The 13,369-nt window shown below is 39.3% G+C and overlaps 1 protein-coding gene and 1 long non-coding RNA gene across 2 annotated transcripts in view; both read right to left on the bottom strand.

Annotated features, from left to right (window-relative positions):
- The window catches only part of LOC121840668, a gene marked incomplete in the record, with an annotated part of 71,581 nt that overhangs the window by 5,496 nt on the left and 52,716 nt on the right, over positions 1-13,369 (bottom strand). Inside the window, 3 exon segments of the mRNA XM_042305270.1 lie at positions 11,070-11,088; positions 11,236-11,328; positions 11,453-11,509. Of these exon segments, the coding sequence (XP_042161204.1) occupies positions 11,070-11,088; positions 11,236-11,328; positions 11,453-11,509 (169 nt within the window).
- LOC121839688 lies at positions 11,761-13,311 on the bottom strand. Its single transcript, XR_006079185.1, has 3 exons — positions 12,443-13,311; positions 12,250-12,303; positions 11,761-11,993 (listed from the first exon to the last, which is right to left on the bottom strand). It is a non-coding gene; the product is annotated as an uncharacterized LOC121839688 (long non-coding RNA).

The raw sequence follows: 13,369 nt of genomic DNA, 5'->3' as shown, positions 1-13,369 counted from the left end.
GTGAGTTTCTATAGTGTAAAAACATCTCAGTTTGAGCTCAGCAGATGAACTTTGACCTGCCCACGAGAGCAGCTCAGTCCCCGTGAGTGATTGCGTACAGGGTGAGGGTTTAGGATCTCTCCCCTCTGTGTAGAAGTAACACTGAGACACAGAGACAGATGGAGGAGTCTGACAGCTCAGCTGAACTGAGTCTCTCTCTCTGATGACTGTAGAACTGACTGTCAGCCTGGGAGGAGGGGGGTCTCTTTGAAAGTTGTATTTCAAAAACATCACAGGTAATCCATACATACTAACAGTATGAAAAATCCATTAATCAAATGTTCAACTATGTCAGCATTTATGTTTGTACAAAGTACAGTAATTCCTATCATTATGTGAAATTTAGACTTCTGGAAATAAGACAGAAGATCTCATTTTCAGAACGAGCATAATTAATACGGTATAACAGTGACGTGTATAATTGTATAAACCACCTACTTACCCAGAACAGTGACTGAGACAGGGTTACTAAAAGGAGATGTGGGAGACTTCCATACAGTGTAGGAACACATCACTTTGACCACATCTGGAAACGTTTGATCTGCCCTCTTGAGCAGCTCTGTTCCTGTTATTGTCTGAGTACAGGATGAGTCTGGAGGATTCTCTCCCCCCTCTATGTAGAAGTAACAGTGAGACACAGGGAGAGATGGAGGAGTCTCACAACTCAGCTGAACTGATTCTGTCTCTCTGATGACTGTAGAATTCACTGTCAGCTGAGGAAGGTCTGTGAGAATAGGGGAATTAAGCATTTAGCATTGTGTGGTTTTGAGAAATGTACTGATAGCCTAATCCCTCCTTGTTATTTCAGACTTAATGATCTTGCGTCAATTACATTATGTAGCTACAGTATGGGAAATTAAGGAGATATAATATATTGCTTGATTGTTTCACGTAATAGATTATGAGAACACACAGTATGATAACATATCCCAAGAGGAACATGGTAATGATGGCCCAACAGTACATTGTTTACAACCATTCAAATAGTCTTCTTACCCGTAATTGTGACGGTTGAAGACTCACTGTATATGGATCTAAACTGTGAACCTGTAGCACTGTACTGACATTGGATTTTGACCTCAGCTGGTGAACTCTGACCTGTCCACCTCACCAGTAGTGTTCCTGTGAGTGTCTGTTGACAGGGTGATGGAAGGGTGAATTCCACTTGCCCAGCCATTTTGAAGTAACACTCAGAGACAGATGGAGGAGTCTGACAGTTCAGCTGAACTGAGTCTTTCTCTTTGATGACTGCAGGAATCACTGTTAGACTGGGCTGAGGAAGATCTGTGAGATCAGTGGGATGATGGAGTGTCTTTTTTAATTGAATTATAAATTAATTTTCAATGTTTAACTACTCATACAGATAATGTACAACTTAATATTATATGAGTTTGAAAGAGAAAACAATTCAGACACTGTTGTCTATTTAAGCAATAAACAATGAGAACCCGTACCAGGAACAGTCCTTAGGAGGGAGTTATCACACAATAATCCTCGGCTTCGATGGACATTTTGCTTTTGTAAAACGGTTGCCAACATTTAAACTAAACTAAAGATTAAGGACCTGTCTTTCATTCAAGACGTATTATTGTTCTGAGTAAATGTGTTTTATTTACATCCTTCCACCAGGACATATGCTCATTTTGGAACGTTGCTAAATGGGCACAGCCAACCAACAGAAGTGATGGATTTCTTTCTGACCAGAACTGTCCCAGAGCTTGGGGAGGTGTGTCTGCGCTTGTGCTGCAGCGGCAGGTGCACAAGACAAAACTTTACCAGCATCACACATATCGGTGAATCACTGTGACATATGAAATACAAGTGATAGTGTAATCAATCTGTAATAACTATGTAAAAAAGTAACAAACGTGTTAAATTATTATGTGATGTACAGTCATATCTAGGTCCTGATTGGTCAACAAGCTGATTTGACGCATCAAACAGTGTTATTTCACGTGTATCTTTTTTGAAAAGCAAAGACCCAAATGGAGTTCCATACTTTTACAGATGCACAATCGAGAGCATCCTGTCGGGCTGTACGGCAACTGCTCTGCCCCCAACCGTAAGGTTCTCCAGAGGGTAGTGAGGTCTGCACAACGCATCACCGGGGGCAAACTACCTGCCTTCCAGGACACCTACACCACCCGATGTCACAGGAAGGCCATAAAGATCATCAAGGACAACAACCACCCGAGTCACTGCCTGTTCACCCCGCTATCATCCAGAAGGCGAGGTCAGTACAGGTGCATCAAAGCAGGGACCGAGATACTGAAAACAGCTTCTATCTCAAGGCCATTAGACTGTTAAACAGCCACCACTAACATTGAGTGGCTGCTGCCAACATACTGACTCAACACCAGCCAATTTAATAATTGAAAATTGATGTAAAAAATGTATCACTAGCCACTTTAAACAATGCCACTTAATATAATGTTTACATACCCTACATTACTCATCTCATATGTATATACTGTACTCTATAACCCTACATTACTCATCTCATATATATGTACTGTACTCTATAACATCTACTGCATCTTGCCATCTTTATGTAATACATGTATCACTAGCCACTTTAAACAATGTCACTTAATATAATGTTTACATATCCTACATTACTCATCTCATATGTATATACTGTACTCGATACCATCTACTGCATCTTGCCTATGCCGTTCTGTACCATCACTCATTCATATAGCTTTATGTACATATTCTTTATCCCTTTACACTTGTGTGTATAAGGTAGTGGTTGTGGAATTGTTAGGTTAGATTACTCGTTGGTTATTACTGCATTGTCGGAACTAGAGGCACAAGCATTTCGCTACACTCGCATTAACATCTGCTAACCATGTGTATGTGACAACTAAAATTTGACTTTCCAGTGCACGACACCTTGACGTCACATACAGATGCACGTGACTCTTGGCTGCAGTAAGAAAGCCACGCCATCTGCCTACATTCAACATAGCCTAGATTTAAGTTTTTATTACTTCTAAACATAACTTTTGGGGAGCTCTCCTACGCTTACAATGATGTGTTGATTCTTGCTTGAACAGTCTAAGACTAAGATTATATTTTGGTTGTGATCTTTGTAAAATAACTATTTTGGATGCAGCAAGTTGTTAGCTAGAATGCTAAACACTCACTGACATGGCCATAGGCTGCAGCAAAAGATAGCCAAAGAGCCATTTTACTGGTTGAAGTTGAAGTTATTTTTAAGTATAATGCATTTGACTTACAATGATGACACAAACATTATATTAAGCAGGACATTCGTACGAGCCTTAAACTCCAATTTTAATCCAAAAGTAGTGTGAAATTCACTCCTAGGCAACATGTAAATAGAGGCTATTTTTGTTGGCGTTCTGTTCTCTCACCATAGTAGATTGAGCAGTCAAATGGAATAGTGAATAGACCATTTTTTTGGTGTTTGTAAACGTTGCCGCACAAGAGCGATGGGCGCAACGTTTGCAAACACAAAAAAATGGTCTATTCACTATTCCATTTGACTGCTCAATCTACTATCTCATCAGCCCAGCCAGGCAATTTATTATCTTGATCTCCACTGTAAAAAGCATTTAGATATTATATCCCATATATTTTAGACTGGCATTTGGTTTTCAACAGTGGAGATTTGTATTAATCTTGCTGTCTGTCTCATTCCACAGGGATGCTGACCCATGTTGACTCCAATCCTTCCCACAGTTGTGTCAAGTTGGCAGGATGTCCTTAGGGTGGTGGACCATTCTTGATACACACAGGAAACTGTTGAGCGTGAAAAACCCAGCACTGATGCAGTTCTGGCACCTTCTACCATACCCCGTTCAAAGGCACTTAAATATTGTGTCTTGCCCTTTCCCCCTCTGAATGGCACACATACACAATCCATGTCTTTAACCTGTCTCCTCCCCTTCATCTATTTACTGATTTAAGTGGCTTTAACAAGTGACATCAATAAGGGATCATAGCTTTCATCTGGATGTGCCTGATCAGTCTATGTCATGTTAATGTTTTGTATACCCAGTGTATACAGCAGCTCATGGAAGGATGAAATCGTATGGATGAATTCATCAAAATAACGTTTTTATTGAAAATATTTCAATCATTATTTAAATATTTTGGTAACCCGTTGTTTTGTCTGGAAGCCCAAAAAGTTACATATTGCAGCTTTAAATCCATAATAATGATACTGACCTTTGGCTTTGAGGTACTGGAAGGTATCTAGACATAACAAAATGGGTCATTATCATGCTCTTTTTGACATTATGAAAAATAAGAAACATGAGATGGGATCACTTTACACAAGCTGGCGAAGCAGAACAGTCTGTAATGCATTCACAGCCATGTTATCAAGCAGTGGTCATTCTTATCTGTACAACATGTAAAATAATGACTAGGATGAAGGTCAATGGAATAAGACACACTTATTATAACCATAACATGTTGAAATATTAAGAGTTCCTAAAGTAAAAGACTAAAAGAGGGGAAAGAATAATGGAATATCCTGTAGCACAAACAGGTGATGGAACGGAAAAATAACTCACCAAAAAGGAGGATGAGCAAAAACAGACGAGCAGCCATATCAGGGATGAACAATGTCATTTTTTAGACAGCTACATACATACTGTTAGTCTGACATCACAGAAGATGGTGGCAGTGACTGGGACAAAGATGAAATGTTTCAATAGAAAAGCAGATGTGGAGCTTGTTCACAGGAAAACCACAGACGTCTCATATGGCAACTGTGGGCTAATGTCATGTTGCAGAGGACAAGGAGGCTGAACATTCAGAATCATTCATCTGTAATTATTTTTAGGTTCTAAAGCTACCTGTCTTCAACAAATTGTATTTTGTATCATTATTGCAGGCAATTCCATTTCTAAAACCAACAAACTAACTTGTCTTTCGGAGAAAAATATTTATCTTCGACTTATTGTTTTAAGTTTTTAACAGCTGCACAATGTTTAACTCCAGAAACCCTGCATTTGTGGTTGAGAGTTTTAGAATCTCTAAAATGTAGAAGGGTTTTCATTTATGTTTGGTGAGTCACGTTTAATAACATGCCAGAGCAGTGACGGTAAACTGATAAACGCAGTAAAGGGAAGGATGGGTGGAAGGAAGGAACGGAGGAGAGAAGAAAAAGCGAGTTCACACTACTCGGACTGATCAGTTTACCTTTAATGCTCTAACTGGTACCTAAATGTCAGCGCCTGTTCAGGTAAACCGCGTGCTTTGCTTGAAGTGCATAACATTGAACGTGTGTAGGCTGAGAATGCAGTTGTTGTTTTTAAACAAACGTTTTTATATAGCCTAAATTTGATATTAACCGTTTGATCATGCCACCTAAAAAAAGCAGCAGTTTTGGTCAGATTACGGTTGATATATTTGTCAATTTCATTGTTAGAACCCAGCAAAGCGCCTGCTGTGGCACGAAAAACTCCTCTTCATCCACCCACGATGGTGTTGGTTGTTAATGAAGCGCTGAAGGAGTTGGACTCTCGAATCGTCTCATCGCAGGCCATTCGCGGCTACATAACAGAGAAATATCCATCTGTGGACCTGATGAGGTTGAAGAACATGACACGCAAGACCCTGAAAATAGGAATCGAGGGCGGGGTATTGGTGAGGACATCAACTCGATAGCAAACGGCGCACAGGGGAGGTTTCGGGTAAGTGACCCATGCATGTCTAAATCTTATTAAAGTAAATAACCAGTGTTTCCAGATTTCTATGAAATATGACCTATAATTTACAACATGAGTGAAATGGTTTTCCTTCCCAAAAATTGTAATTTAGTATGTTAAAGCAGCATTCCTGTTTGAATAGTGATTTTTATTGATATATTACTACATTGGGCAATTAAATACTATTTCCAGTGGCACACTGACTCACGTAATGATGAAGCCACCATAGGCTACTACTCACGGTGATGGCCAATGCGCTCCTCTTGGCAATAGCCAACCTCAAGATCAGCTACTTTGAAAAACAGTGCTGCTGGTCACTACATTTTGGGAGTTGAGAATTCTATTGGTTCTAGAGACAGTCTTCTATTTTCAGCAGTAGACATTTGCTTTCCAAACGATGTTTTTCCCGCAATTTTTATATTGAAACGTGCAAACAGCTGCAATCAACTACATATCATCCATGGATGGCAGTTCCAGTTCAAATCAGGACTGGCAGCCATTGCTAGTGTACCCATGAGTTACCATTCAAATTGCCAAGGTAAGAGGTTCCAAAAAAATCGATGTATTATGTCTATGGCCACAACACAACAAGCTGTACATTTGGCATGTATGCTGCCCAAATTGCAGCCTTCCAGAATGTAGGCAACCAGTAACTACCAAAATAAAGGAAACATTCGAATACATTTGGGACAAAGTTTATAGTGGGTGTGGGGTGCGTTTTCCTGTCATGGTTTAGATCGATTTCTAGAATTTATGCGAAGGCGCATTGAAACTGTTCTTGCAGCTGGTGGAGGCCAAACACCCTTTTTAACACACTTTGTTGGCACACTTTTTTGGCAGTTACCTGCATGACTTTACAGATAATTGTATGTGTGGGGTACAGAGAGGAGGTTATTAAAAAAACATGTTAAACACTATTATTGTACACAGAGGGAGTCCATGCAAAGTATTATGCGCCTTGTTATTAAGCAAAATCTTCTTTCTTCTTATTTTCTTATTTCAAACATTTTAAATACAGGCTGTAACACAACAAAATGTGGAAAACGTCAAGGGGTGTGAAGGCCTTCTGAAGGCATTTTATGTTTTACCATTTAGATATAAAAGCACTTTATCTATATAGACCCCACATTTGGCAGGGTAGCCTAGTGGTTAGAGCGTTGGACTAGTAACCGGAAGGTTGCAAATGCTGTGTTAATAATGCTGTGTTAAATAAAGGTAAAATAAAAAATAAAACATTTTGAAGAAGAAGAAGTCACAAGTATTTGGCCAAACTCATTTATGGTGTATTAAGGTAGTCAAACATTTTGTATTTTGGTCCTATATTCTTTGCACCCAATAAATACATCAAGCTTGTGACTCAACAAACTTGTTGGATGCATTTGCAGTTTGTTTTGGTTGTGTTTTAGATTATGTTTTGCCCAATAGGCAATTAATTCTATCCAACCGCTATGGAAGGAGGTATCTCACAGTTAACATAATATACATAATTACAGTAGATTTAACATTTACTAGGGGGAAGAAACCTCCAAATAAAAAATATTTAAAAAGTAACAGATATTATGGATTCACATGTCACAGAAACCAGTTGTCCATGTGTAATACAGTAGAAATATTAGCTGTTAACCAACTTATTTACAGTAACTGGATGTGTGATAAACAAAGGATGTCGTGTGAGAAATAATGCATTTGTGTGAGATGTGTGAGACAGATACAGAAAGCCAGAGGTGTAGTTTCAGTGTGTCTGTAGAAGACTGCACAACCCAACAGGCTGGGCTGAGGTTGCTGGTCTGTCGGGGATTGAGCTGTATACGTGGTACATATCAGACTAGAGAAAAGAAACAGATTAACTTTAGGGCTTTGAATCTACAGTACAGTAAATGTAATTTATAAGGGACATTTTATGAGGATGTAACACCAATCTTAAACTGAAAGTCATAAAAAACAGTGAGAGAGACTTTAAAAACGTTTTTTTAACCTTTATTTAACTAGGCAAGTCAGTTAAGAACAAATTCTTATTTACAATGACTGCCTACACCGGCCAAACCCGGACAATTGTATGCCGCCCTATGGGACTCCCAATCACGGCCTGCTGTGAAACAGCCTGGATTTGAACCAGGGTGTCTGCTGTGACGCCTCTAGCACTGAGATGCAGTGCCACTCGGGAGCCACTAAAGTGTTGTCAGAAGTGAGAGAGAGAGAGAGAGAGAGAGAGAGAGAGAGAGATAATTTTATCCTTTAGTCAGTCTGTCTGTGAAAACAATGCTACATATCATAATATAACAATATAATACAATGAATTGTACAACGATATATCTATACTCCATGCAATTATTTGTGCAGTACTTACATGTTTATTTGCAAATGCCTGTGTATCCACATCAACGGGACCTGCACATCACAGAGAGAGACAATTCCATGAGTAAGAGGTTGTGTATGTATGTATGTATGAGTGTGTGTTTGAGGGGGATCATGTGTATTTCACATGTCTACATTGCATGTGTGTTATTTAGTCGAGTTTGCCCTCTTGTGTTACTAACAGCCAAACAGAAGAAGTGCAAGTAACAAGGCTTGATGTCATTTCACACTTCTCCTCATGTCTCAAACCCTCCTGCAGATCTACAGCTCTATTCTCACGCTGCTGATGCTCTGATACATTCATTTCTGTTTTAAGTGTCATATATGCATTTTGATAAGGTTGATATGGTTAAGCCCAAAGTTTTAGCATGTACAGTAGCTGTGCACGTGCAAATGGTTCTGAGTTCTGAGGGACAAACCTGAGGGCATGAATGTGTACAGTACATAATAGATCTGAGAATCGATTCCAGCATCTCATGAATCCACCTGTAGTGGAGAGAGAGGGAGAAGATAGACTTTTTATCCTCCAGTCGTAACAAACTGTCTTTCTATTCTATTCTCCAACTCGTGACATGAACTGCACCCTCCTTTGTATCACAGGAAGTGTTTTGGGGTTGTGTGTCATTCTGAGGTCTAAACATGTCTAATGCAAGATGTAGGTTATTTGATAAAAAATAGTTTATAAGACTAAACTCTGTACCTACTTAGGAACACATTTACAAGGTTTAACATGAATTAATGTATTAAGAAATTATTTCTGTGGAAAAACACCTTATTTGATAATAAATAGCCATATAAATCTGTAAATAAATATAGCTGTTGATTTGATACTTTGAACATTCACATGTTGAAGCACTACTAATGTAACATTAAGGTCTTGATCCTCAGATCAGACAGTCAGAGGGCAGAGGATGCTGGTGAGAGGAGTTATAGGAGGACAGGCTCATTGTAATTGTTGAAATGGAATTAATGGAATGGAGTCAAACACGTAGTTTTGATGTATTTGATGTGTTTGACTCTGTTCCGTTAATTCCATTCCAGCCATTACAATGAGCCCATTCTCCTATAACTCATCCCACCAGCCTCCTCTGTCAGAGGGGTCCATGTGTACAGATTCCACTGTAATGTAGAATAATCACCATGACGCTGCTGCTCACCACTCCCATAGACACCAAATCATCTACAACAGAAACACAGTGAAAATTGAATTACAGTGTTTGTACATGCATGTATATAGTTATGTAAGTCCTATGTGTGTGTATGTTTGATGTATTTTGTTTTGGAACGTACATTGTCTGTGAACATCCTGTCTTGCTGTAGGTCTGTACAACATACAGTGGGGCAAAAAAGTATTTAGTCAGCCACCAATTGTGCAAGTTCTCCCACTTATGACAGACAAAATGAGAACAAAAATCCAGAAAATCACATTGTAGGATTTTTAATTAATTTATTTGCAAATTATGGTGGAAAATAAGTATTTGGTCACCTACAAACAAGCAAGATTTCTGGCTCTCACAGACCTGTAACTTCTTCTTTAAGAGGCTCCTCTGTCCTCCACTCGTTACCTGTATTAATGGCACCTGTTTGAACTTGTTATCAGTATAAAAGACACCAGTCCACAACCTCAAACAGTCACACTCCAAACTCCACTATGGCCAAGACCAAAGAGCTGTCAAAGGACACCGGAAACAAAATTGTAGACCTGCACCAGGCTGGGAAGACTGAATCTGCAATAGGTAAGCAGCTTGGTTTGAAGAAATCAACTGTGGGAGCAATTATTAGGAAATGGAAGACATACAAGACCACTAATAATCTCCCTCGATCTGGGGCTCCACGCAAGATCTCACCCCGTGGGGTCAAAATGATCACAAGAACGGTGAGCAAAAATCCCAGAACCACACGGGGAGACCTAGTGAATGACCTGCAGAGAGCTGGGACCAAAGTAACAAAGCCTACCATCAGTAACACACTACGCCGCCAGGGACTCAAATCCTGCAGTGCCAGACGTGTCCCCCTGCTTAAGCCAGTACATGTCCAGGCCCGTCTGAAGTTTGCTAGAGAGCATTTGGATGATCCAGAAGAAGATTGGGAGAATGTCATATGGTCAGATGAAACCAAAATATAACTTTTTGGTAAAAACTCAACTCGTCGTGTTTGGAGGACAAAGAATGCTGAGTTGCATCCAAAGAACACCATACCTACTGTGAAGCATGGGGGTGGAAACATCATGCTTTGGGGCTGTTTTTCTGCAAAGGGACCAGGACGACTGATCCGTGTAAAGGAAGAATAAACGGGGCCATGTATCGTGAGATTTTGAGTGAAAACCTCCTTCCATCAGCAAGGGCATTGAAGATGAAACGTGGCTGGGTCTTTCAGCATGACATTGATCCCAAACACACCGCCCGGGCAACGAAGGAGTGGCTTCGTAAGAAGCATTTCAAGGTCCTGGAGTGGCCTAGCCAGTCTCCAGATCTTAACCCCATAGAAAATCTTTGGAGGGAGTTGAAAGTCCGTGTTGCCCAGCAACAGCCCCAAAACATCACTGCTCTAGAGGAGATCTGCATGGAGGAATGGGCCAAAATACCAGCAACAGTGTGTGAAAACCTTGTGAAGACTTACAGAAAACGTTTGACCTCGGTCATTGCCAACAGAGGGTATATAACAAAGTATTGAGATAAACTTTTGTTATTGACCAAATACTTATTTTCCACCATAATTTGCAAATAAATTCATTTAAAAATCCTACAATGTGATTTTCTGGATTTTTTTTCTCATTTTGTCTGTCATAGTTGAAGTGTACCTATGATGAAAATGACATGCCTCTCTCATCTTTTTAAGTGGGAGAACTTGCACAATTGGTGGCTGACTAAATACTTTTTTGCCCCACTGTAAAAGTATAAGAAGGTTGTGGTAAGAACATCTCATCATAGACAATACAGAACTAAAAGTTGATACAATCTGCATCAAATTCACAAGCGGAATTCTTACCTCTGAGAATTGGTTTTCTCTGAAAATGAAATAAGGCTAAATGAATTATATTGAATATAGCCTAACCTATACAATATCATCAAAAGGAGTTGCCAAAGGTACTTACATTAATGTCCGCAGGGTAAATTTGAAAAATGATTTGTTACCCAGAATCAAATGTACTCACTGGTCCTCCTGCAGAGACAGACAGCTGTCAATACTACCAGGAACACGCCCACTCCAGAAGCCACACTCACTGCTGCCTGCCATAATTGCCCCACTATTTGGTGACATGATGACATCGGGAGAGGTCATTATCTCTTGGACCACATTATTGTTCTTCTAAGAAAATGTGCACAGCTCTGTTTTCATGTGAGAAAAGACAACTAGAAAAGGATTCTTACCCAGAATGCTTTGTTGACTGTTTGATTCCACATCACTTTCTGTGGAGCTTTGACCTCCTGGTCACATGTAAGAGAGAAGGACAGTTTAATAACAAAGTTATGTAAATATTTCTAAGAAGAGACAATTTGTTTGATTAATTCTAAAGCTTTGACTGAATTTACATTTGGCTATATTTGCAAAATTGGTCTATGCTTTAATAGACAAAAATATTTAGCAAATTCAATTAAACCTATTGGCTAAACTTACTTTCAGTTGGACTTGCTGAGGTGTCAGTGGTCAAAGTACAGCAAACAGTCGACCCTGATGCAAAGCACATCATTGGATCTGATTATACAAAAATACATCTAAATGGGTTGATTTTAATCAATCAAATATCAACCTCTTTTTGTAATGAGGCAAATTTGTGATGTGGGAAAAAAAAACATGGAGAAGATAAAGCTACTCTATTTGTTTTAATTATATTTGCTAACTAGATAAAGATGACTAAGAGTCCTGATGAAGGATTCACTGCCCTGCTAGGAGTCAAAGGGGAGGTCAAACCTGGTGAGAAGATATTACTCATATTACACAAGAACAAATGAAAGTTAATGTAATATGGTCTTTCAATAAGCATGAAGAGAGAAGTACACTACACATTACCTACAAATCAGATGGAGTAAAAGTAGTTAAAAAACTGGACTGAAATTACAAGCAGCTATGAATATATTTATTAGTTAACCGGTCAGAGCTTTAGTGAATGAATGTGAACAAAGATATTGTATTTGCAAACTAAGTTAAAATTGGTGGATCTACTTACTGGTAGTTGGTGTCACTGTGGTGTCTGGGGTAAAGGTACAAGTAACAGTTGAAACTAGTGGGAAGCAATATGATTACACAAGAATACGGTTTTACATTCACATTTGGTTCACTTAATTTTACAGGCCCGTAATCTAAACTCTTGACTGTATAATTACTATTTGCATAGATGGTCATTTAGAGGCCCAACACACCTTCTGTAGGACTCACTGTCGTGCTGGGCGGCAAAGTAGACCTAGGATCTGGAGTCAAACCCACTGAGAAAACACATAATAATGAAATTAGCATTGTATGAATCATCGTATTTATGATCATCATGGTGTTTTTGGCCTTTTGAAATACCATCATGACTTGTCTTTTCAAAGTGGGAAAAGTAGGACTATAAAATCACTACGGACAGATTGCTTCCTGCCCTGGTAGATTATATTTCTACTCATTATAGAGATGATAAGACCAATTCATAAGGTGATCAAGTCTTTCAGGACAGATGAGGTGTTGATTGTTGTTGACAATTACTCAAGGCTTTGATCAAGTGCACACTAGTGCCACCTGCTGATCATCGAATTTAGAGCAGCCAAATTATTATAGATAATGTCCCACACCCCATAGAGTGTGTGTGCAGTGTAGCCTTTTTGTCTTCTACCAATCAGGTGGTTGTTTGACGAAACAAAGATTTTGACGTCATTGATCACATGCTTGTGATAAGGTGATATGGGCATCAGCACACTACGATTTCAACGCACACCTCAGAGCTCAGGCATCAAACATAACATCACTATACCGGATGAGTCCACAACATTATTTGGGTACAAATTAACAGAATATACTTTTTGAGGCTCCTTGTGGCAACTAGGCTTTGTTAACCCAAGTAATAAAATCAAGAATAATGTGATCCAAGGTGAATGGACTTTATTTTCTGAATGTGTTAGTAGCTTACCTGGCAAATGAGCCAAACTTCATGGTACCAGTTTTGAATATAAAGTGGTGTGTTTATTAGATAAGTCAACATTATATGACAAACATATTGAACATGGGCTTGCTGTTTAATATAATGTAGCTCAACGTGTGATCACTCTCCCTTGCCAGCTGGCAGTCAGGGGTAGGGTCAAGGAGCCCAAACC

This window comes from Oncorhynchus tshawytscha, linkage group LG02 (genome assembly GCF_018296145.1).
Source record: "Oncorhynchus tshawytscha isolate Ot180627B linkage group LG02, Otsh_v2.0, whole genome shotgun sequence".
Classification (NCBI taxonomy): Eukaryota; Metazoa; Chordata; class Actinopteri; order Salmoniformes; family Salmonidae; genus Oncorhynchus; species Oncorhynchus tshawytscha.
Note: the sequence above shows the minus strand (reverse complement) of the source record. Positions and strands in the feature narration are given on the sequence as shown.